Genomic DNA, 26,733 nt, shown 5'->3' on the forward strand with positions numbered 1-26,733 from the left:
TTTTGCTTGACATGCAGTCAAGATTTTAATTCATACACTCTGCAAATGTTTTTAATTCAGCTGTTCCTTTCTAATAGCAACAACATTAACAGTTTGTGCAGAAATACATTTTAATAAAGTCTTATCACAAAGCAAACCAAGCTGTTTTAAACAATTACATAATATATTTACATCAATAAACACACAAATGATTGTTTCTCTGTTTTGTTTTGAACTTTCCTATTGCTTCTGTCCTACTATTCATTTTAAAGATTAGGATAAGAGAAGATTGCCTTGTTTTCTTTAGAGTACAATGAAAAGGTTTAAAGTATATAATTTTTATGTCTTCACCCAAAATATGTCAGCAGACAGTTTTCTCATGTTAGCAAGGAGGCTGAACTCAGAGAGGACGTAGAAGTACAGCTATTTCCACATTTTTTATATGTTTTGGTTCCACGCCTGATTTAAATTATCAAGCCAAACATATCAAGGGGCATAATTATATCAACAGTAAATATCTATCTATCTATCTATCTATCTATCTATCTATCTATCTATCTATCTATCTATCTATCTATCTATCTATCTATCTATCTATCTATCTATCTATCTATCTATCTATCTATCATATCATCTATCTATCATATCATTTTCCATACCCCAGTTTGGTTTTTGGTTTTGTTTTTCTTTCCCATAATATTAAGACAAATATATTTATATTAATTTATACCATTGGATATTACCTGGGGTCCAGCCTTCATTTTTTAAATCACAAGTCTGTAGTACTGAATGCAGGGTTATTACAACCATGACAAGGTTTCTCAGAGCCTTTCTTGGGACCTCGCTGGGCAAGAACTGCACCCAGAGGTTCAGTGTACTCTGGAGGTCCACTGCCCTCCTCTTCCTCCTCCTCTTCCTCCTGGATCATGTTCTAATGAATAGCAGACATGTTTGTAAATCAGTACATGTTGTCATAGGGTCAAAAGGAGTTAGACTTTAAAATGTTGACTCACCATGATAGGCTTTGTGTCTTTTTCAGGGAAGTTCATGTCATCACTGCAGTCCAGGGAGTTAAGGCTGAAATGGGAAAAAGAAAAGTAAGCGCGAAATTCATCATGTACAGTCAATCGTTTCAGAAACTCTTGTTTTCAATAAGGGTTAACATATTAGGTAGCATTACCTACTGTAGTGAGCACACTAACAAGATGTTCACCTGGACATAATCCCAGCTAATAATCAGCATTGCTACAGAGTGGAGAGAAAGATCCATCACCCTCTTAACAGATGATGGAGACACAAAGAGCTTTTCTTTACCTGACTTTGTCCACATCAGAGTTCGCCTCATCCAAGTCCAGGACCAGAGTGGTGTCAATATTCAAGTTGAGAACAGGGTTTGCACTGATAGCAAATAATGGTAACAAAAAAGGGAACTGTCACAATTCATGATTGTCATTCATTTGCTGATATTGTAGTTGCCCTCACCCCTCCATGGTGTATTTGTTGGTTCCAGGTACCACAGGACCACTTTTCTGGTTGTCTGAGTTCACCATAGAGGCAGAGTTCATGGCTTTAGCTGCTTTCAGCTTCCTCCTGTAACTGTAGAGTGAAGTAAGATGAACAGAAATTAGACAAACAACTTTGAACTGTGATTGGATCACTTTATGAAGGGAGTTGAGTTTTTCAGTAAATAATGTAATGCTGTCCCACACTGATAATTACAATCTTGTATTATCTCATTTGGGCCATACCATTGTGGTAAAAATAGCATTTAAATTATATTAATTACTTTACTAATTTATTGAATTAATTTTCATCGTTTATTGTCTTTTGTGTTCCAAGGATCTTACTTCCTGCGAGTGCACAGTAATGAAGTGGTAAGCACAGCCAGCACGACGATGAGGCCTCCCAGCATGCCCAGCAGGACATACTTCAGTGGGTCTGACGCTTCAATCACAGGAGCTGTCCCCTAAACGACCAGAAAGAAATCTGTCTTTAATAAAACATGTACCTGTTTATCGATTTGGTCTCATTCAAACTTGATAATAAAAATGATTTACAGGGATAACAAAATGCTGCTCCTATGCAGCTGATAAACTGATGTATAACGAGGTGTATGATGACAAGAGACTAATGTTTTACGAACAATATTTTCGAGTCCAAGTGCTGTCAGTTCAGAAAAATGTAAAGGATCAGAGATCATCTTTTCCACTTCGTCAAATGTCAGAGCTGTCCCATTGGAGTAAACAAAATATGCCACGACGATCGTCCCACTTGAAGCCCTGAGAGGAGAATACAATTTACAATATTTAAAAACAAATTTAAAAAATTTTTAGTCCAGCTTTGTTTCTCAAATTGCTTTATTCAGAAATTCACCGTCATTGCACAACAATAGGTTATGTTCACGAGGACAACGGCACCATCTAGTGCACAGTAGCCTGCATGCACGCAAGAGGCTGGGCCAGGTTCTTTAAAGGCTGATACAAAAGATCCAGGTTTGGAAATCTTCTTTTTTTTCTCTCTCAAGGATCACATAATCCAGATCACTTGAATTCAATCTTGCTTTTTTTTTTAAAAAATTGACAGAATAAATTGTATCCAGGTAAAGATTTATAAGAACTATCAAGTCAGGATTACCAGAGCTTAAAGGGGCAGCTCCACACGACATACTTTGTCCTCAGGGGAGCTAAAAGCCACGAAATGAGAGATCCTCTCAGCTACTTCAGAATCAGAATCAGGTTTATTGGCCAAGCATGTTTAACACACAAGGAATTTGACTTTAGTAGACTGCACTCTCTCTGTCCCATGTAAACATTAAATAATAACAATTAGCAAAACAATATACAGTTAAGGATCTGTAGCTGTAATGACACACAGGACTTTTATTATTTTATGTATGGCGACTTACCTTGAATTTTCATCTGTGTTAGGCTTGATTAAAACTACTTCAACAGCAGCCTTGGTGGCAGAAGTCAGCGCCCTGGAAATGTAGAGAGAAAAACATGGCCACAAGTTTTAGTTAAATAAAATTATAGATAAAAAATATTCAGCATTAGACACAAACTTTACTGAAGAATTCAGATTTACCTGATGATGTCATTGAGCTTTCTTTCAACCTCTTCTGGAGAAGTACTAAATTCAAGTTCAACTTTGTACGTTTCATCAACGGTGAATATCTGCAAGAATAACAACAAAAAAAGAGAAGCGAACACAGACATAAGTCTTCCTGTTCTTCTGCTGAAATAAGATCTAGTGCTTGTCAGCTATGAAAACTCAGCTTTGTGGTTGGAGTCACTCACCTCCAGTACGGTGCTGGTGAAGAGGCCGCCGGTGTCAGTTGCCGATACAGTTACCAAATACTTCCCCTTCAGTGTCACATCGAGCCCCTCAGTAGTTCTGTGGAGAGTAGGTGAAGCTATCAGTACACATTAAAACAAAATAAAACTGGGTGCAGATTTATGAAGAACACTGTATCCCCTTCCTTTTAACAGAGGCAGGGGTGTATCCAGAGGGGTATCCATGGGCGCCTATATGAATCTTATTGGCCACTTTCGGTTCCAATCCAAAATCCTAAACAATAATTTTCTACTCGCCCTGTCAGAGGTAAGGCTGTTATCAAAACTATTCACTCTGTGTCAACAGGCTGCTTGCATTTTTCACTACGTGCAAATAGAGCAAATTGGGGTTTTTTACCAGCACTATTGATTGATAGATACAAAGTTGAACGTAAATTCCTGCACATCTTGAAAGTAACTAACTAGCTCATTAATGTATTTTTTCCAGACAGCAGACAGACAGTGTGCATGAGTTTGCATGTACATTTTTGAGCATATAAGTTCTTACTTCGGACACACATTTTCTTTATGAGTCTCTAAAGAATGAAGCGAAGAAGCTTTATGTGTTACCTATCTCTCTGTAACCTGAAAGCAGATATGATAAGCAACGATAGAAAAGGTTATAGAGGGGTAATAATGAACCCCTGCAAAATTCATAAAAGTCTGGCCAAATTTGAAACCCAAACAGGAGTGCAGCAGTAATAAGCCACCATGTGAGACTTTGTACTCACTGAATTATTCCCACATAAACGTCCTTTTGCTGTGTGGTGACGGCCTCAAACAGCAGCCTCATGTGAGTTATTTGGTTGTTGCTGTCTGTAAATTGGACCGCTGTTACTTTAAACTCGATCTGCCGATTTATTCCTGAGTCCTGGTCGGTTGCCTAAGAGCAAAAAATGAAATAAGAACAAAATAACTTCACAAATATCACTAACAAACTAAAAATCAAAATATTTTTTTTTGATACTCACAGTGACTCCTGCAACTGATGTCCCTTTACTTGCACTCTCTGACACCACAACTAAAACCCAAAGACAGAAAACTGGTATTGAACTTTTGAAAAGAGACAGATTTATGTCCAAACCTTAAGTTTCTATACCTATTTTTTTTTTTTTGAAATGACTTCTTCCATGTTTCTTTATGAGATCAATGGCTTCTAATCTGTAAATCGTGTGAATGTGACGTGTGTGGACATTTCTCTTGTCCCTTTAAAAAGATGTAAAAATACAAACTTTTTGGGGAAATCAATGATTTCAGTTAAAAGTAATATCACAGCTATGGATGTCTCTAAAAAAAGTGTATTTGATTAAAATAATGAAAGCTCCTGAGCACACGGTGAGAGACTGCATTTCTGGGTAAGGTTAGAACAGAGAAAAGAACTTAAGTTTTGCCAATATTTTCTTTTTTTATTAATCAAAGTTCTCTCTGGTAAAAAAAAATTATAAAAAATGTGGGGTAAAAATACACGTGTGAATAGTGACAATTTGTAATGAGCAGACAAGTTTCTTTTCAAAGATCACAGGCTGACAGTCATGTGATCTCCTGATCTCTGTTAATAACACTCACCATGTACAGAATCTGAGAAGATGAATTCTGGCGCATTGTCATTAATGTCTTCAATGTTGATCACCATTTGTCCTGAAATAATTCAAAGAACATTTTGAGTTATTTGATTTGTTTGTAAATGGGTCCAGATTGTGTGATGTCATGCTGTTATATATATTTATTGCTTATATATGATGGTTTCATGTTATTTTTATAAGTTATCGTTGACCTGTTGTGGCGCTGTTGTTCTCTCCTTTCTCTGTGAGCTCGTCCACTACCTGAGCCTCTATCAGAACCTGGTCACATTGTTCATAGTCCACCATGAGCTCATCGTTCTGAACAACTTCCCCTGTTGGGTAAAGGGTAAAGTAACTGCAGGTTGTCATGGAGCTGTTACATCTGCACTTCATGGATTCCAGTTCATAGACTAAATGGTGGCTTGTGTCCTTGTCCTGGGCATAAAATCTCCCAACAACACCGTTGACGGTGGTGTTTTCCTTCACGGTGATGGGCTTTATTGCCATGAACTCAGGCCGCTCGTCATTCACATCAACCACATTCACAACCACCATCACTTCAGCAGTTTTTAGCTCAAGATCTTCTGCCTCCACCCGTAGTTTGAATTGCTTGCGCTCGCTTTCGTAGTCCAACTCAATGTCGGGGTCCACTGTGATGTTCCCTCTGTAACCTCGCTCCATTGCAAAAGTGCGCATAATGAAGCTGCCAAAACTTCCATCAATGATGCTGAAAGAAATGCGGTTAAAATCTGTTGTTTGGTCCAAATCCTCAGCGCTAACCGAACCCACAAATGCACCTGATTGGACAAATGAATTCCATTAAAATCAGGCAACACAATTGCAATAACACTTGAAACGGATTTGTAGAAATAAAAAAACAAACCTTTTTCTCCTTCTTTTACAGAGAATTCATAGGAGGGGGCTGCAAATTGTGGACTGTTATCATTGACATCCTGAGAAATATTAAAAAGAAAAACAGACCATTAACATCCTCAAGAAAAGTAGCATGAGTCTTTGCAATTATTCATTTCAAACATTTGAAGCCTCACCTCTACATTGATAATAACTGTGACAGAGGTGGAGAGTGGAGGAGTACCCTTGTCAGTCGCAGTTACATTGAGCTCAATCCTTCCTTCCAGCTCCGGATCCAGGGCCTCACGATCAAGCTCACCACTGTTTCTTAGTACTCCAGTTATTGGGTCGATAGTGAAGTTATCACTGTACCTGCTCTCTTCAATTCCATAAACTATCTGACTGTTTTCTGTATCTGGGTCATCTGAATCTGTAGCCTGTCCAAATAAAATGAAAAACATGAAAAGAACTAGTTAAGAATCTTTCTCTTAATATTGTAAAAGGGACACTACATGAAATATGCAAACCTCTGAAAAAATGCATGTAGTCACTTATATGAGATTGTTGAACGGTTCTATTCAAAATACTGTCATCAATATTCTGCCCTCACTGCAGGGATTTTCTCCCAGTCAGCCACAGAAGCATCATCTTAATCTCTAATGCTGGGTGATACAGCTCACAGTGGGTGCTCCAATTATTCCAAAGGCATTAATTTAAAATGTTTTTTACATCGCAGATTGAAGGTTCAGTAATGTAATAGAAGTTTGAAGTTGTCAACAGAGCAATCTGTGAGCATCCCATATCTGCATTGAAACCGAGTCCTTCAGTCAAAAACATGGAAAGTACCTCAAGATCAAAAGAAAGCAAAACACAGGAGGACACAGGGGGACACAGGAGGACACAGGAGGACACAGGGGGACACAGAGTTCCACGTTTTCCATCCCTTTGTGATTTTTTTCAGCAACCTGTGACCTAAAGTGATCAGTGGTCTTGGTGTATACATTGAAACAGATAATCTAATAAATCAGCCTTTGTCATGATCAGGCGATCTGACCTAAGAGATGAAATACATTTGATTCTCCTGTATGTCCAGCACATGTTGAAACATTGACAATAAAGATGACTTTGACATGACTTCTGAAATAATACATTAATCGTATAATTGTTACCTCAATCTGTAGTTGGAGCTGTCCCCCTTCTTTGACAAACTCCAGGTAAGAGTTTCTGTTCATGACTGGAGGTTGGTCATTGATGTCTGTTAAAGTGATTTCAAGTACCGTGGTGCCCGGCTTGCCTTCTGTGTCCCTTGCCTCCAGAGTTGCAGAATACAGAGATCTTTTCTCACGGTCCAAAAGAGTTTTGTTTTTCACATATACTCTCCCCTCATATTTATCCACATCAAAATATAGTCGTCTGAAACACATACAAAGTCATTTAAGGTGAGCTATCTCATGTTACATACACACATATATGCACTGGTTCCTTTCAAGTAACCAGAATAACCACATAGCAGTTTTGTAACGTACATGCTTTCTGGGAGAAGGCTGTAGGTGATGTTGCCTTGATCCATGGTGTCAGGATCTTCTGCCTGGAGAAAAATATATGTCTCAGAGAGCTTTCCAAAGTTTCTTTCAGTGATTAAAAAAACAACAATCAGAAAACCCAAATAGAAACACCAACATGTTGTTCTTTTAAAAGAGCTCTGATTCAGTTTTAATCCACGGGCTTGATTAACTTTGTGAAACAGTTTGGTCCTTGGAACAACAAGGACGGACGGATCTCAGGATTTTAGCAAATGGGAGGAGGAATGGAGCAAAAGGAGACCTTACATGCCTCACAAAGTATTCTCAGTGATCATGAAATATTAACAACAATACTAAGCATGACAGACAGCCAGTGTAAGATACTTTTGAAGTGTTTACTCCAATGTAATATTAGGCTTCTGTCTATCTTAATCATAGAATTATAACCTAGGACTCTGTCACTTTATACAGACATGAAGAGTGACAGTTCTAACAGTCCTCTCTTGAACAGGTTTGTTTAAAATTTACTACAGAATACGAGACAGTATTAAGACTACTGGGCTTACATTTCTATTTTATGGGTATAAAATATTGTAGCGATTGTAGAGCCGATTGCGGGGACTGGACTGAATGCTGCAAAGCATTATGGGTGTTCTGGACTTTGGGTATAAATGTGTTTATTGCGTTTAATATTTGATTAACAGTGTTGCTAATGTTTGTGTTTTATTGTATTCTTATTGTCAGTTGTTTTACTTTGTTTAGTTATGTGTCATGTTGGTAAAACCCATGAGTGTTTGGTATAGCGCAGTTATTGCCATCCTGCCGTTAGCGGTGTAATGTGGTTCTTGTGTTCTGTCACAATAACTGAATGAGACCAAATCTTGTTCCGTGTGTCATACTTCCACGCAGCTCGCCACATTGGTGTCAGAAGTGGGATGGCGACGTTGAAAAGAATTGAGACAGAAATCCTTGAAATCGAGCAAGCGATGAAGCAAAGTGCGGCTGTCCTCTGAGAATTGGTGTGCCAGAAGAGACAGCCTGCCAGAGAGGGACGTGACGCCGAGCAGCTTCATCGCTGCCTGGAGGCCGGGAGGAGCAGTGCAGCCACAGCCAGGCTACCTGCTGAAGAGTCCACCGGAGAGGGATGTGACGCTCAGCAGCTTCATCGCCGTTGGGAGGAGCAGCGCAGCTACAGCCATGCTGCCAGCAGATGATCTTCCAGACGGCTCCAGCACGCCGCGGCCTCCTCGCCCCCTGGAGGCCAGGAGGGTGACTACAGCCGACGCCGTGATGGTTCCTGACTACAACTCTGCGGAGATCAACGCTGCAGATGATCCCCCCCCCATCGTCGACTATAGGAGGTCCGCCACAACCCGTGGCGGCGCCAAAGTCACCAGTTAAGCTGCCAAGACATAACGGGACAACGCCATTGGGACAACGCCTCTCCCAAGTCCAACTAGCAGCACTGCATAGTAGCTGGAATGACGAGGAAGCTGCCACCCACCTGGCTCTCGCGCTGGAAGGGAAGGCAGTTCAAGTGCTCCTTGACCTCACCTTAGCACAACAGCGAGACCTCAGCAACCTGAGCACAGCTCTGTAGAGGTGGTTCGGACAGCAGCACTCCACAAACCAAAGCAGAGAAACTGGTCGAGGAGATTTTCGCCCATTTTGGAGTTCCTGACAAGCTCCACAGCGACCAAGGGCGGAGCTTTGAGTCCCAGGTCTTCGGTGAGGTTTGCCGGCGGTTGGGGGAGAGCAAAACCAGGACGACTCCACTCCATCCGCAAAGCGACAGGCTGGTGGAGTGGTTCAACCGTACCCTGGCCACCCAGCTTTCCATTCTCACCAGCCAACATCAGAGAGACTGGGATCGCCACCTGCCACTGGTCCTGTGGTCCTACCGATCTGCCGTCCAGGAGTCCAGCCAGTGTCCACCTGCTGCTCTCATGTTTGGGAGAGAGATCAGGACGCCAGTGGACTTGGTGTTTGGTGCCCCGCTGGAACCTGAGATCGCTGGTGGAAAAGAAATGGACCACTTCCGCAGATTGAGGGAGCATCTGCATGTGGTGCATGACTACACCCGCCAGGCCCAGGCAAACTCCAGTGTCCGGCAGAAGAGGGCCTCTGACACCCGCTGCAGAGGACGGGCCTTTGCACCAGGGGACAAGGTGTGGTGTGACTTTCCCCAAAACTGCGCAGCAACTGGTAGGGGCCCGGTGAAGTGGTAGGCCGCTTGTCTGAGGTCGTGTACCGGGTGCGGATGCCTGGTAAGGGTCGCATGGTGGTGCTGTACCAAGACAGACTCTCCCCATACCACCCTCTTGCTCCACCTGCCGCTGGTGAGGGAGGTGATGACAGCATTCTGCGCTCTGACCAACCTGACCCTCCATCTGGACCGGCTCCTGATGGTCCTACACGGCCTGCTCGCCGCCAGGGACGGCCTGGACACTTGAGGGACTTGGGTGATGGGGTCGCCGAGGACGACTGACCCCTCAGGTGGGGGCTATGTAGTGACGTAGAGCCGATCGCAGGGACTGGACTGAATGCTGCAAAGCATTATGGGTGTTCTGGACTTTGGGGATAAATGTGTTTATTGTGTTCATTATTTGAGTAACAGTGTTGCTAATGTTTGTGTTTTATTGTGTTCTTATTGTCAGTTGTTTTACTTTGTTTAGTTATGTGTCATGTTGGTAAAAACCATGAGTGTTTGGTATAGCACAATTAATGCCATCCTGCCGTTAGCGGTGTAATGTGGTTCTTGTGTTCTGTCACAATAAAAGCACCTGCTTGGGGCAGTGTGCTGTGAATGAGACCAAATCTTGTTCTGTATGCCGTTCTTTGACGCAACTCGCCACAATATTATGCTGCAGTAATTCGTGGGTATCATGAAGAAAGTTTGACAGTGTGATCAAAAAATGTTTCCATATTGAGAAAATAAAGGACTCACAACAATGCGAGCCAATTCTGTCCCAACATCCGAGTGCTCAGCCACATTTAATTTGTATGTGACCTTTTCAAACACCGGGCTGTTGTCGTTGACGTCCTTGATGTTGATGGTAACTGTAGCTGTGGATTGAAACCTTGTATTATCTTGATCTGTGGCGATCACCTGTATGTTAAAAACATCACAAAGAATACCTTAGACTGGAACTAAAAAGGAGCAGAGGTGAAAACATACAACCATAAAAACATCAATAATATGTTTATCACAGAGTCACGATTTTACTTACTTCTACAACCATTTGTTGGGTTTTTTCAAAGTCTAGTTTTTGGGGCTGCCGGACCACAAGCTGAACGATGCTGTCTAATGTGGTAAACTGAGGCTCCACAGCAAACACATCCTTGTCGGCTCCTCCCAGGGTGAGTTTAGTCTGGGAAATCTGTGAAAAGCCACCATACATAGTTAATAATGCTTAATCATTCAGAAAAAATCTAATCTTTAAGCTAAATGATATTCTGTTTTTGTCAAATTTTTCTCTAGTACCTTATCCAGATCTCTGACCGTCATGTTGATTGGAATAGACCCCAAAGAGTTTTCAGAAACATCTTCGGTGAAGTGGCTTTCCTTCACACAGGAGAACCCACACCTGTAAAACTCGGGCTTGTTGTCATTGACGTCGATGATGTTGATCAGTACTTCTGTTGTGATGCTAGCATGGACCCCATGGATGTTTGGTTTGGACTCTTGGGCCTACGAGACAAAATCTGTATCATTTTAATGTCTCAACATTTAAAAAAATGATCACACGAAAATATGCAGTTTTGATTTAGTGTCTCTGATTTGTTAAAATAGTTTCCAGTTAATTAATTAAAGTATTAAAACTACAATGTGTTTGAGATATCTTTTTATTGCAAACATCTTTTTTTAGTGTTCATAGGGAATTGCCTGTGTACCTTTACAGTAGAGGTATATAAACACATTATGACATTCTCCTTTTGTTTTCTTACTCTTCTCGCTTAACTCAGACAACTGAAGTTATTGTGATTGGACCTAAGAACTTCAGAGACTTTTTCTGATAATATAACAGCCCATAGTGGTATCAGCGTAGCCTCTAGTACCACTGTTAGGAATCCAGGAGTTCTATTTGATCTATAGATATGTCTTTTAACTCTCACATTAAAGACATTTCAAGGCCAGGTTACTTTCACCTTCGTAATATCTCTAAGATTAGGTCGATCCTGTCACAAAACGATGCAGAAAAACTAGTTGCTTTGGTAAATCTCTAAAGACCCTTCAGTAAGTCCAAAACGCTGCAGCTCGTGTACTGACGAGAACTAGTTTTGACAATGTCTCTCGCCTTCTTCAGGCGTGTCTTCAACTGTCAAATTAAAAGGTAAAGAGTAACATCTACCCTTATACCAAATGTCTGAACAAAGAACCAAAAAATGTCTCAAGGCTTTTTATTGCTTTCCAGGACAGTCACCAAACTAAGCATATACAAATGAGCATTGCAGGTCTTATCATTTCTCTCTTTTAGCTAAATGCTAAACTATTCCTTCAAATCATGTGGAGAAACTCAAATGAAAGGGATATTATGATAAAAAAAAATTAATCAGTCGCATCATATTTAGAAAATATTTCGCACACTTCAAGTGATATTTCACCCATTTTCATTAGAAACCTGGTTGTATTTTTGAATGGTCATGCATCCAGCCCTTATTTTCCCCTGAAACGGGAAAGCTCCATACGTCTTGTCTATGGAGCCTCAGATGACGGAAACATTTTTTACTTTGTGGCATTGGAGGCTGCTTTGGTTAGAGGAGATGAACCTACATCGCTAGGTGCTCATGTTTCTGACCAACTGTAACTACAGACCTATTACAGTGCCTATCAGTGGGTGGGAACTCACTCCAAGAATCTAAAAGCAGCATGTGCCGTCTTGCTAAGACGCTATCCTAAGAGGCTCTTTGGAGAAAGCTGAGAAGAACAGACAATGGCGAAAAAGTAAGTTTCAAGTTCAAACTGATATGGATGAAGGGGATTTTGAAGGTCTCTTGCTTGAATCGGATGTTCATGGCTATCTCTACATGGCCATCTTTTGTGCCTGCAGCAGCCGAGGCACAAGACCTAAAATGTCAACAGCGGTGAAAAAGAGATTCTGAAATTTCTTAATCAGTTGAGGATAGCCGTACATCTTGTAGTCAGACTGTAAATAGAGGCCCATAGCTTTGGTGGGAGTGGCCTATGGTGCAGTGCATTTTAGGAGTTGTATTTCACATTTCTACTACATATATGACTCAGATTCATGCATCAACAGGTGGCATACAGTTACTGCTGTTAATTGCAGCAGTAAATCAAACAGGTTCCTCATAGCACACAGTGGAACAGACAGACACTATGGCAGAGTCAAATAACAGAAGAGTCCATTGATTTGTTGTTAACAAAACAAACCTTGACAGTCAAGGTCACAGTGTCAGAATCACCAAACTCCTCTCTGTCGATATGTGACAATACAGATATTTCGCCTTCATTTGAGATTTTAAACAGGCCGTCTATGGTGGAATCTGTGGAACATTGTGGGAAAAAAACACAAATGTTATCAATCAATACAAATGGAAGCATTTTATAACGTTTGTATTGCAGTTTAAAGGCAAACCTTCAATGCTGAAGAGGATTTGATCATTGACTCCTGTGTCCGGGTCTACGGCAGTCACTTGAAACACAGACTGGCCCTGCAAAGGGAATAATGATCAGATGTTAGAGCAGAGGTCGCCATTTACACAAAACTCAACTACCACTAGCATTTTGTCAAATCATGCTGCACTTTTGTCACCAAAAAAATGGAAAAACATTCATTATATATTGGCCCTTTTTGCTGCTGTATAATAAAATTCATGAGCACTCACCAGAGGAGATTTCTCTTTAACACTGCCTACGTAGGGGACACCAAGGAACAATGGGTCGAGGTCTGGGATGTCCACCACAGTGATGAAGGAAAAAGTTACACTTGAGAAGTACTTGGGCTCCTCAAAAAAACATTTACCTCCACCATCCTGTTGTGAAAAGAAGTTAAAAAGTAGTTCAGTCAGGACCACATTGCCAACATGAATACTTTAATGAAATTACGTATATTTGGCAGTATGGCTCTGAGGGATCTGCCTGCCCTTCCACATGTTTAAGTTGGAAGGTATTAGTCAGGGACAGCCCCATCCCCACCCTTCCTGCGCATGCAAGGAATGCCCTAAGGCAGGGAGATAGCAGCAACCCCAGAGCCAGCATCAATGCAAGCATGACATTAAGTCAGGAGCAGGGGAGGAGGATGGTTGCAAATGCGCTTGCAAATGCGGCATGCAGAGAGAGCAGAGAAGTGTAGGCGGGCTAGAGCAGTTTAAATAAGACGGCGTAGGAACTATTTAGCCAATAGGATGCTTTCAGCAGATCAGCTGGCCATCAGCTGATTAGGCTTGAGTGAGATCAGCTGACACGAATTCTGGCACAATATTTAATTGTGACTCTGTGACCAGTTGGAACTTACGTGATACTTCATTTCAGTCAGGACCACTTTGTCAAAATGAATACTTTAACACAATTATGAATATTTGGCGGTATGGCTCTGAGGGATCTCCCTGCCCTTCCATGTGCTTACGTTGGAAGGCATTAGGCAGGGACAGCCCCATCCCCGCCGTTCCTACGCATGCAAGGAACGCCATAAAGCAGGAAGATAGCAGCAACCCCCAAAACACCATATCAGGCAAACCTCCCTGGCCTTCCAGGGCTGTGTGGAAGAGCCAGCAGGAGGTGATAAGTACGAGTTAAAGTGAAAGAAATTAACCAATCAGTACGAGCTACCTACTAATTGAATACATTTGAGAAAGCCTAAAATGTTGGATAAGTCGATCATATGCTTCAACCCTTGTTTAAAGCTAGTCGATTAAAGCGCACACATTGCTTTGAGCATCTAGATAGCTTGATACTCCGGCCAGAGGTAGCGGGGCTTTGAGCATCAACAAAGGTGCTATACAAAGTAGCTGTTTCTGCTCCTGTATGAATGTAGTCTGGATAAAGCCCACATAATTGGCCACGGAGGCAAAGAGTGAACCCTGCTCTGGATAGTGATTTCCCCTTAACCTTGGCAAAGAGTGGCTTAGAATGGCGTCTTTAAGCAATCCTTCTCAGAGAGAGGGGAGGAAAACAGAATTAGTTTCAGATATCAGTCTTTAATGATTGATGATCAATGAAGATAGAAAGTGTGAATTAATATTAACGTAATAGCCATGCAACTTAGCATGTAGTGAATTTGCTATCCCTGATTAAACGGCTGTAAGCAACACCGTTTCTAATAACAGATCGAAATAAACACAAAAAACACCTTGCTGTTAAATGGGTGATTAGCTTAAATACCTCCGATTAGTCTTTTAAATCGTGGAGAGCTGAATTATTAAATTAAAACATTTGACCGTTTCCTTTTGGAAACCCCCCAAAACCAATAGAGGAGGCAGCATCTGTATATATCTTAATTGCGGATGAAGATTAAAGCTTGTCATCTTAGAAGAATGAGAGCCATCCCAACTGCACAGAAGGGACCAGAAAAGGAGCTTGGACCTGCTGCCTGCATCAATTTAACCACATCCTGGAGTTTCTCTACAACACTTTTGCAGACGCTTTTATCCAAGCAACTTCAATCAGTTGAAGTACAATGCAAGCAAGGACCTAGAAAAGAGGAAACAATGTTAGTTATTGAATATAACAGCAGTCCGAACGGATACAGATGTTGACAGAAAGTGAACAGAGGCAAAGTCTAACACTGACCGCAAACCTTGAGAATTCTAATCAGTAAAGAAATCATCCTTAATCAAACAAACCCTTTCAAGGTCTAGGAGCCTGGATATAAGGAGCGGACCTGTGAAATAAGCATAGCAAACATTATGATGGCCGAGCAACGAATGTAATAACCCTTTTTTTGTTTTTTTTTACTTTTGTATGATAATTGTTGCTTCTTGTACTATAGTCATAAATTTTAAACGCGTTTACGTTTTCAAGAGGCATTAGGTTGCTGCATACAGTACTGCCCAAAAACTCTGAAGACTTAAGTGGGCTTAATGATTTCTATTCGGATAGAGGAATAGTTTATGAAAGTTGTTTGAGAACAACGAAACATCGAGCTGGATTTAAATGTGGATAATCCACTAGCAGGAAAACATCTATAAGGTGAAGCACTACGGAAGCTTGCAGTTGATGAGATTCCAGCGAAGTAATACAATGTATCCTCTATCCTATATCAATGCACATGGCTACTTTTTCATAAACAGACAAATCTTACTCATTAGGTCCTTTGTATCTTTTTAAAAAGTGTGTGAGACATGACGTCATTGCCAATATCTTTACATTGTAAGCTCAAAATAAATAAATGATAGAGGTACAGTGTATGTAACGGGTAAAGTTCTGTTTAGTTTATCAGAAGAGATAAAGATGTTTGAAAGACACTGTTCCCTTCTCAGGGCGTTGTAGCTTTAGCAGAGAGCTTATTTATGGTTATTTTCTTCTTTTATTTCAGGCAAGTTGTGTTAATCTGCTACTGCTGTAAATGCACCATTTCCTGTATGAATGTTTCACATAAAAGCAATCACCAACACAGCCCCTTTCTCTCAGTCACATGAATAATTATCTTAAAGACAGCGGAGCATCAGTTTGAACACACCCTTAACTGTAAGACGTTAATCTGTGCTGTGGTCAGTTAAAGAAACACCAAGTCGGGCCGTTTCAGCGTGCAGTGGAGCATGGTGGTCTTAGCCAACAGCTGATTCTGCTAATAAGTTAGCAAGTGCAGACAAGACTCGATTTACATTGTTTTCTGTTACAGACCCCTCTGTTAGTTTCATTTAAACACCACCGGGCGCAAAACGTTATTTTATTTAGTTATTGTTGTTACAGTTTACAAACTATGTTTTTCACCGGCCCTTGTCTGCATTAATTTCCCCACTACTAAGCATTGAGGAGGATATGAGCGTCACATCATAAAAATGATGGTTTGCCGATATAACAGATGCATCTGCAATATTGGTCTTTGCTAGCCATGCTCTTTTACCAGCTTCTTAATGAATGTTGAAAGCATCATCAACAGAAGCACTACACCAACATTAGCAGGCTGAAGGAATAAGACCGTAAAATCTTTGTGACTGTTAAAACGTTGAATAATTAGACGTTTTTACCCGAGTATTTTCAGCTAGCTGTAGCTATGAAATTAGCACTAGCACTTGAAAAGTGATGCATCAAGAAGGCTTTCTGCAGCATCATTTAACTTGGCTGTTTAAAAGCAGGTCGTTTTTATTATAAATTATTGGCATTAAATTGTACTTTAACCATCAAAAATCCTTGAACCAGACCTGTAATTAATAAAACAATGATTAGGAACAAAGCAGCTCAAACTGGGATTGGAGCATGCAATTGACCCCTGATGCAATGAGGACTGCATATCCCAGAAATGTCCTCTGATGCATGACGTAATCCACCGAGCGGGAGTGATGTCATCGATCCGTGACTTTGCCGGCCGATTCGGCCTCGAGGTTGAGGCAAAAGATGGAGTGGATTAGAGGGCCTGGATCCTGGAGTCCATGCCGGCAAGTGACAGCGATGGATGCTGGCTACACTGACAGGAGCTGAAGTCCGGGAGAAGAGGCCCTGTTATGCCTCCAGTTTAAGCTTGTTTGAGTAATTGTTCTTTGTGTCAGCACCACCTTGTGGTCAGGTATGTTCATTGCAGGTATCTTGGTTAGTAGTGTTACTTCCTGTCATTTTATTGTTTAAACCGGAAGTAGAAAAGTCCGCGATGTCCGCTATTAGCGATCGTTAGCTCCCTACTGTACATGGGTTTCTTCATTTCCCTCTTGCTCAAGCAACGTCTGTGAGTATACTATGTTGACAACATATACTGACTTTAACCGTTGTATATCTTGTGTTTGTAGTAGTGTTTAAATGCATATTATATACATGCTAATCGCTACGTGGCTAAGCTAACGCCGTTAGCATTAGGCTATTGAGCTAATATATTTGCATTTTCATTCTTGGTTCAATACTGTTAGCTCACAATGACATTCTGTTTGTATTGTGTTTCAGTTTCATAAAAAATAAGAAATATAAAGGACCTCAGTAAACGTCTGTGAACCTTCTTCACCGTGGAGTTATTGAGACTGTTTAGCTGATTGGAGAGCTAGCTTCAGCAGTTAGTGAGACCAATACAGTGAAAAGACGGCAATACAGCACGAGGTGGTGAAGAGAACAGCCATCCTACGGAGCTACAGCACGCCATTCCAAGAGCTAAGTGGCAAACAAAGCAGCAAGACAGCCTTTACCCCAGCTTAACTCTTCTGTTGATGTTTTAAACACATCAAATCAAAATGACTGAGCCAGACAGTAAAGCTAATGACGACAATCGCTCTACAGCATCGCACTCAACCTCTTCAACATCCAGCTCAAAAGTAGGCTTTGCTATTGCCGTCGCTAAAGCCAAAGCTGAAGCGGCCCAGGTCAGAGCTGCACACTCACAGAGGGAGATTCAACTCAAAGTAGAACAAGCACGCATTCAAGCTACTCTTGAAGCACTAAAAGATGAAAAGGAGCGAGATGCTGCCATAGCAGAAGCAAATACACTGGAAGCCGGGCTTCTTGTACTAGACACAGCACAATCCAGCAGAGCTCCAGATCAGACCCTGCGCAGCAGCCAACACCAGCGCACAGCAGCTTATGTGGCAGAACAGGCCGGCACACATTCAGGTGGTCCACACATCAAGATAAAAAACGACATTATTAACCCTACATCATCCCATTCAAGCACGCTTTCAACTGGAAATGTGATTGAGTATAAATCTCCATCTCTGCCAGCACATAACGCAGATCCTGTCTACACTGTGCCTCAGCACTCACCTCATGCTCTACGCCATGATGCAGCGTCATATCAACAGTTTCCAACTCCTGTGCAGCAGCCTGTTGATACATCATATAGAGCTGATTATGTGCATTCTCAAAACACCAACGACCTGGCCAAATACCTTGCCCGCAGCCAATTAGTCACGTCAGGACTTACCACGTATGATGACCAGCCTATTAACTACTGTGCTTAGAAGACATCGTTTCAGAATGCGGTCAGCGGCCTAGATCTGTCTGCTTCAGAGGAACTCGACCTATTAATCAAGTATCTCGGAAAAGAGTCGTCACAGCATGTTAAACGAATAAAGGCAGTCAACATCAGAAGCTCTCTCACTGGACTTACAATGGCATGGGAGAGGCTTGAGGAAACATACGGGTCACCTGAAGCCATTGAACAGGCCCTCTTCACTAAGTTAGAAAACTTCCCTAAGATCACCATGAAAGACCCACAGAGACTCAGAGATATAGCAGACCTGCTGTTAGAGCTCGATGCAGCCAAGCAAGATGGCTCCCTCCCGGGTCTCTCACATTTAGACACCTCTAGAGGAGTTAACCCAATACTTGAGAAACTGCCACACAACATCCAGGAGAAGTGGATATCCTTTGGGTCCAGGTACAAACGAGAACATTTGGTCAGTTTCCCCCCTTTCTGTGTGTTTACAGACTTTATCTACAGAGAGGCAAGGGCTCGCACAGACCCCAGCTTCAACCTCTTCACAGCTTCACAACTCCCAGCAGAAAGAAGAAGCAAGTGGGAGAGACCTACAAAGATATCTGTCCACAAAACACAAGTGGCTTTTGTAGATAATCCTGAGGCTAGGAAGGACAATAGAACAGCTGAACCAAATAAATACTGCCCCTTGCACAAAAAACCTCATGCCTTGGAAAAATGCAGAAGCTTTCGAGGTAAGAACTTAGATGAACGCAAACAGTTCTTAAAGGAGCATTCAATCTGTTTCCGATGTTGCTCCTCTGCTGATCATATTGCCAGGAATTGCCAAGCCGTGATAAAATGCACTGAATGTGAGAGTATTAACCATGTATCAGCACTGCACCCAGGGCCAGCCACTTGGAGGTTCAAACCATCCCTTCCTGCTACAGAGCACGGCGGGGAGGAGGATGAGACAGATTCTCAAGAAGTCACCTCAAAGTGTACGCAAGTATGTGGTGAAGGACTGAGTGCAAGAGCATGCGCTAAAATATGTCTTGTCAATGTGTTTCCAGCTGGATCTAAAGAAGAGTCCAAGAAAATGTACGCAATATTGGATGAACAGAGTAACCGCTCCCTCGCACGGTCTGAGTTCTTCGGTCTCTTTAAAATTTCTGGTTGCTCCTACCCATACACGTTAAAGACATGCGCCGGGCTTAAAGAAACAACAGGGAGAAGAGCCTATGGTTACATCATTGAGTCTGCAGACAGAGAGTTAAGCTTTCCTCTACCTACACTCCTGGAGTGTAACCACATTCCAGACAACCGGTCTGAGATACCCACCCCAAACGCAGCTCGCTATCACTCTCACCTGAGACACATCGCTGATCAGATTCCTGCCCTCAATCCAGATGCGAACATACTCCTCCTACTGGGCAGGGACATCCTAAGGGCACATAAAGTCCGCACACAGATTAATGGTCCGGACAATGCACCATTCGCCCAGAAGATGGACCTAGGATGGGTCGTCATCGGGGACGTATGCCTTGGAGGTGCCCACAGACCATCACAGGTGAGCAGCTACAAAACGTTCATCCTAGAGAATGGTCGTACAAGCCACCTACAGCCATGCAACAGCCAGATCAGGGTGAAGGAGATGCTTAGTCAGACACCCAAGCACCAGCAGCATCCAGCACTAATCTCCACCTACACCAGCACAGCGCAAGTTGGAGACAACCTGGGTGGAACCATCTTCAGTCGTACTGATAATGACCACAAACTTGCACCGTCGATGGAGGATGTAAGGTTTCTTCAGATCATGGATGCAGAGGTCCACCAAGACCACTCTGGCAGTTGGGTCGCACCTTTACCTTTCCGGTCTCCAAGGCAACGACTCCCCAACAACAGGAGACAAGCACATGACCGTCTCATCTCACTCCGTCGCACGCTGGAGAAACGGCCCCAGATGAAGGCTCATTTCACTGAGTTCATGGAAAACATGCTCCAACGAGGACATGCAGAGGTTGCTCCACCTCTGCAACCCGGAAAAGAGTGCTGGTACTTACCGCTGTTTGGAGTCTACCACCCTAGGAAGCCAAACAAGATACGTGTGGTCTTCGACTCAAGTGCGTCGCATGCAGGTGTGTCACTCAACGACATTCTACTAAAGGGCCCCGACCTTAACAACGGCTTGCTAGGTTTGTTGATGAGGTTCAGAAAGGAACGGGTAGCCATCACTGCTGACATCGAACACATGTTCCACTGTTTTGTAGTGAAGGAGGACCACAGAGATTTCCTCCGCTTCTTGTGGTACAGAAATAATGATCTTACCTGTGATATTGTGGAATATAGGATGCGGGTCCACCTCTTCGGGAACAGTCCCTCCCCTGCTGTGGCCATGTATGGCTTACGGAGAGCAGCTCAAAGTGCCGAGGCAGACCACGGCAGTGACGCTAGGGCATTGGTCGAGCGTGAGTTCTACGTCGACGATGCACTGAAGTCCTTTGACACAGAGGAACAAGCCATCAGTGTTCTTAAACGTGCACAGAAGATGCTTGCAGCATCCAACCTCAGGTTGCATAAGGTTGCATCTAACCGACCTGCGGTCGTTGAGGCGTTTCCGCCTGAAGATCGCTCCAAAGACATTGAGGATTTAGACCTCTTCGTTGATGACCCGCCTCTCCAACATAGCCTCGGGTTGTCCTGGAACATCTGTACAGACATTTTCACGTTTCAGATTGCAAACGATGACAAGCCTTTTACTCGCAGAGGGGTCTTGTCAATGGTCAACAGTCTGTACGACCCTCTCAGGTTTGTCGCACCAGTCTCTGTTCATGGCAGGCTTATACTCAGAGAGCTCACCTTCCAAGCAGAGGACTGGGACACACCACTTCCCAAAGACATGGAAATTGAGTGGACCAGATGGAAAGAGTCCCTTAGAGACCTGCAAGGGCTCCAGATACCGCGTCCATATACATCATTCTCCACCGCAGGTGCACAAAAAAGGATACTGTGCGTGTTTGCAGACGCATCAATGAAGGCCATTGCAGCCGTGGCCTACATAAGGGTGACAAACCACAATGGACAAACTGAAGTTGGTTTCGTCTTTGGAAAGGCGAAGTTAGCCCCACAGCCTAGTTTAACCATTCCTAGACTGGAACTGTGTGCTGCCGTACTCGCTGTAGAGATTGCTGAGCTGGTAGTCAGCGAGATGGACGTGAAGTTCGATGACATTCAGTACTATACGGATAGCAAGGTCGTGCTAGGCTACATCCACAACCAATCAAGGAGGTTCTATGTCTACGTCCACAATAGAATCCAGCGCATCCACCAATCATCACACCCCGACCAGTGGAGGTACGTCCATACAGATCTGAATCCAGCTGACATTGGATCGAGGTTCATACCAGCAGCTCTCTTAGGCAGCTCGAGGTGGCTCACAGGACCAAGCTTCCTTCAGGATGCACCTTTGCACACATCAGAGCCTCAAGAGACTTACGACCTCATTAGTCCTACCACAGACTCTGAAATACGCCCACAAGTAACGGCAAGTCTCACACATGTTGCTAGAGGTGGAGTCCACCCTCTGCGCTTTGAACGTTTCTCCAGCTTCAGCTCTCTTGTCACGGCAATGGCACGACTCATTCACATAGCCCGTTCGTTCTCTCACTCCGTCCATAGTAACTGTCATGGTTGGCACATCTGCTATCCTACGGTCGAAGAGTTGTCAAGGGCTAAAGTGTGCATTGTGAAAAGCGTCCAAAGCACATGCTATGTGGAAGAGCTCAAGCGTATAGCCGCTGGTTCAAACATCTCACCTTCCAGCTGCCTGTGGAAACTGAACCCTGTGATAGACTCTGATGGACTGTTGAGAGTAAGAGGCCGTATAGGAGAGTCAAAACTGAGTTCAAACGAAACTCACCCTATTATTATACCTGGCCGGCATCATCTGGCAACGCTGCTTATCCGTCAGCACCACGAAGCTGTCAAACACCAGGGGAGACATTTCACCGAAGGTGCCATTCGGGCCGCTGGTTATTGGCTTGTCGGAGCAAAGCGCTCTATCAGCAGTCAGCTCTTCAAGTGTGTGACCTGTAGGAAGCTACGGGGAAAGTCTGAACGCCAGCTGATGGCAGACCTACCAGGTGAAAGACTTCAAGTAGCACCTCCCTTCACCTATGTAGGTGTAGACGTCTTTGGACCATGGGACGTCGTCTCACGTCGCACAAGAGGAGGACACACCAACTCTAAAAGATGGGCTGTGATGTTCTCGTGCATGTCTTCAAGGGCAGTCCATATTGAACTCATCGAGTCAATGAGCGCCAGCAGCTTCATCAATGCTTTACGAAGGTTTTTCGCAACTAGGGGCCCTGCAAAACAAATAAGATCAGACTGTGGTACAAATTTTGTTGGTGCCTCGCGAGAACTTGGAATGGACAGTACAGGTTTCAAAGAAGTGGAAAGATATCTCAACGCCCAATGTTGTACCTGGGTATTCAACCCCCCTCATGTGTCCCATATGGGTGGTGCGTGGGAACGCATGATCGGCGTTGCACGCCGTATTCTGGACTGTATGCTGCTCCAGCAGAAAGGATGCTACCTGACACACGAGGTTCTGGTCACTCTCATGGCCGAGGTGGCAGCAGTCATGAATGCTAGGCCTCTTATATCAGTGTCATCTGATCCAGAATCACCTCTCATTCTCACACCATCGATGCTCTTGACTCTTAAAACTGGCTCTACACCTCCTCCTCCACCAGGCAGCTTTGGAGAAGCGGATCTTTTGAAAGGACAATGGAAACAAGTGCAAAGTCTCGCCGACACCTTTTGGAACAGGTGGAGGCGAGAGTACCTGACAACACTGCAGCTTCGGCACAAATGGCAGGAGGAAAGGTCAAACATCCAAGAAGATGACGTCGTTCTCTTGAAGGACAATCAGGTCAAAAGGAACGAATGGCCTATGGCTGTCGTTACAGAGACATTACTAGGACGAGATGGACTTGTTCGAAAGGTTGAAGTGGCTGTCATTAAGGACGGCATCAAAAAGACATTCTCACGTCCTCTGACAGAAGTGGTCCTGCTTCTGTCTCCAAAGACTGATTCTAGTAGTTAAGTATGTGGGCTCTTGAACGACCCCAGGCGAGGAGTGTTATGCCTCCAGTTTAAGCTTGTTTGAGTAATTGTTCTTTGTGTCAGCACCACCTTGTGGTCAGGTATGTTCATTGCAGGTATCTTGGTTAGTAGTGTTACTTCCTGTCATTTTATTGTTTAAACCGGAAGTAGAAAAGTCCGCGATGTCCGCTATTAGCGATCGTTAGCTCCCTACTGTACATGGGTTTCTTCATTTCCCTCTTGCTCAAGCAATGTCTGTGAGTATACTATGTTGACAACATATACTGACTTTAACCGTTGTATATCTTGTGTTTGTAGTAGTGTTTAAATGCATATTATATACATGCTAATCGCTACGTGGCTAAGTTAACGCCGTTAGCATTAGGCTATTGAGCTAATATATTTGCATTTTCATTCTTGGTTCAATACTGTTAGCTCACAATGGCATTCTGTTTGTATTGTGTTTCAGTTTCATAAAAAATAAGAAATATAAAGGACCTCAGTAAACGTCTGTGAACCTTCTTCACCGTGGAGTTATTGAGACTGTTTAGCTGATTGGAGAGCTAGCTTCAGCAGTTAGTGAGACCAATACAGGCCCTATGGACGGCAGAGTGGCGACCGGAAATGAGATGTCAGCAGAGTTGCGGGTGCAGTTCTTTTTTCTTGGTGGATATTAAACCCAAATGAGAGCTCAAGAAAATGGAGCTGGGCTCTCTTCAAGAATGGCTCCCTCTGCTTCAGATCGTGGATTTTGTGAGTTTTAGAAACAGTGGATCTGTCATGGATCCTGATCGTGCAAGGGGACCGACATGACGAGCAGCAGGGTGAGTAGCAGGGTCTTCACTGACGGCTTCGGCGTCGAAAATGCTGCATGCAGTGGAAGCAGAGAAGTGTAGGCAGGCTGGAGCAGTTTAAATAAGGCGGCGTAGGAACTATTTAGCCAATAGGATGCTTTCAGCAGATCAGCTGGCCATCAGCTGATGAGGCTTGTGTGCGATCAGCTGACACGAATTCTGGCACAATATTAAAGCGCGACTCCATGACCTGTCGGAACTGAACCAGAGGATTCATCACCTAAAATAACAATCAAAAATCTATCCATCCATCTCCATCAATCTCTACATATCTTGCACAAACATGACTCTGTTTGCAAATTATTTACATGTGGAGTATGTAGTTGTGTCACTTGACATTAACTGGCTTTTTCAAGTCAAGATAATAAACATAAACGTTGGATGCTGAGGCTCACCACTAAGTTGGCTCTGTCTTCATGTGATAATATACCTCCACAAAAATGTTAGCACAACACACTTTGTAATAATGATATCATGTAATGGGAATTGCTCGAGATTTCTTTCTCGTACATGATTTATGATGTACATAAAATGAAGTTTAAGTCATCACCAAAAGGTAATAACTGGTGGCTCTGAGTTAAGTGAAAACACTTGATTATCTTTTCATACAGAGAGGCTCAACAAGATGTTTTTAAACTCTCTGCCATGCACGTCAAATCTGATCCTTTACACAGCAACACAGAGGCACACAGGAAAGAGCTAGATTTATTATAACCCCAGTACTAACTGAGTGCTCGGACAAACAAGATTTTAGTCATGATGTTGTGTCTCCTGAGTAATTACTGTCGTTCTTAACTTGAGTGTTTCTAATGTTGCTGCATTTCTTTCTGTGGCTATGATTAAAAAGTGAGCATCAACATATTTCACAGTGTTGTGTGTGTTCAGAAGGGCACATTGAAATGACATTTTACATGAACAGGCTTGAGTCGTGTCTAATTAGTCATGTTACCAATGCAGCTGTAACAAAGCATTTGAGAATACCCCTAAATTTAAGTGAAAAGATGCAAAAATAAATAATACAACTTACAGAAGCATTAATCTTCAATCGATAGAAGGTGCTCAGCTCTGTGAAATTCAGACTTCCAGCCAATGTGACTACACCAGTTGTGTCCACGATGCTAAACAGACCAAATCCAGAACTCGGAGTGACCTAGAAAACGATATGTAAATGTTGCTTCAGGAAAGTTCATGAAAAATCAGAATGATACATTATTATTTTATTGAAATTCCATATTTTCATAGGGAGCTTACTTCATCGATACTGTATCGAACAACCCCAGCAGTTGAAGTGTCTGCATCAAGGGCGTTCACTCTGAACAGAGATGAACCTACAGGGGTATTCTAGTGAATCGTGGGAAAACAGAGAAGAAGAAAAAACTTAAATGTCTCTCAGGGAAAATATCAATATAAGAAATAGTTGGCTTGATGATAAATTGGTAAAATAATGAAATCACTCATTAGGGCTTGAAGTAGCTTTCACCTTTCTTACATTATAAATACTCTTAACATAGCAAAACATGTTGGAGTGAAAAAAATAAAACTATATCTTTGTTGAACTTACTTCTGCAAATTCATAATCATATGAAGCCTCCTGAAATATGGGTTTGTTGTCGTTGGTATCCCCTATTAGAACAATTATGTCTCTTGGTCTCTGAAAGACATTGTATAATTATATAATATACACATTGATACGAAGTATAAACGATACGAAGATAAATGAATAAACTAATTGAGATGTCACTCACAGAAGTGGTGGATCCATCAGAGACAACAACTGTAAGGGGCATCGCATAAATACTCTAAGAGAAAAAAACAAAAACAAGGTCAACTGAATAAACTTATAAACAATGACTCAAAATTAAAAGACCAACAACTCCCAGATCATACCTCTGCATCAAGTTGCCGACTGACTGTTACTGTCCCAGTGTTTCTCTCCACTCTAAAGTATCCAGCATTGATCCCAGAGAGTGAAAATGTCAGCGGGTCGTTTTCTAAATCTGATGCAACTATAGTGAATGCAGCAGTTCCTATGAAACGAAGTCAGAGAGAAGAATATGAATGGGAGCAGTATTCAGGAGTTATGCCATTAAGATGAGGTAAAACCAGAATTTAATATTCAACCTACCCACTGGGGTGTCTTCACACACATTATAAACAAAAACAGTAATTTCAGGAGTGGAATTTGCTAAAAAGAAAAAACATGAAAAAAGAAAGAAATGTTAAGAAGTAATGTAAATACATGGAAGAATCACTTCAGAATAAACCAAACACTCACCACTACTTTGGGCAACAGTGCACAATAAGCACAACAACACACTTCTGGAGAAACCCTCCATGTCTGCAAAGTTAAAAAAAGAAATGTATATTACTTTGCACGTAAAAATATACAAACGTTTACAATGATTAACAACTCATAATAACATCAACTTTAAACTCACTATAAATTTAACATCAGTTACAAAAAGGAAATCACAAAGCTGTTCAGCTTTAACAGAAAAAACTGCAGT

The 26,733-nt window shown here is 42.4% G+C and overlaps 1 protein-coding gene across 1 annotated transcript; it reads right to left on the reverse strand.

The window, feature by feature from the left end:
• Window positions 1–627: 627 nt before the first annotated feature.
• On the reverse strand, window positions 628–26,568 carry LOC306829498 (cadherin-related family member 2-like). The gene is made up of 30 exons (XM_079352547.1): window positions 26,502–26,568; window positions 26,352–26,411; window positions 26,114–26,253; window positions 25,972–26,025; window positions 25,788–25,877; window positions 25,478–25,567; window positions 25,254–25,376; window positions 13,096–13,242; window positions 12,846–12,921; window positions 12,641–12,753; window positions 10,733–10,939; window positions 10,479–10,628; window positions 10,196–10,357; window positions 7,252–7,313; window positions 6,895–7,138; window positions 5,923–6,162; window positions 5,757–5,826; window positions 5,086–5,670; window positions 4,878–4,949; window positions 4,283–4,332; window positions 4,043–4,194; window positions 3,276–3,372; window positions 3,064–3,152; window positions 2,885–2,956; window positions 2,123–2,258; window positions 1,827–1,945; window positions 1,462–1,575; window positions 1,294–1,377; window positions 993–1,056; window positions 628–910 (listed from the first exon to the last, which is right to left on the reverse strand). Exons 1-30 carry the CDS (start codon window positions 26,560–26,562, stop codon window positions 749–751), a joined length of 3,885 nt encoding a protein of 1,294 aa, XP_079208673.1. The 5' UTR covers window positions 26,563–26,568; the 3' UTR covers window positions 628–748.
• Between the last annotated feature and the right edge of the window lie 165 nt (window positions 26,569–26,733).

This window comes from Symphodus melops (assembly GCF_947650265.1).
Source record: "Symphodus melops genome assembly, chromosome: 9".
NCBI lineage: Eukaryota > Metazoa > Chordata > Actinopteri > Labriformes > Labridae > Symphodus > Symphodus melops.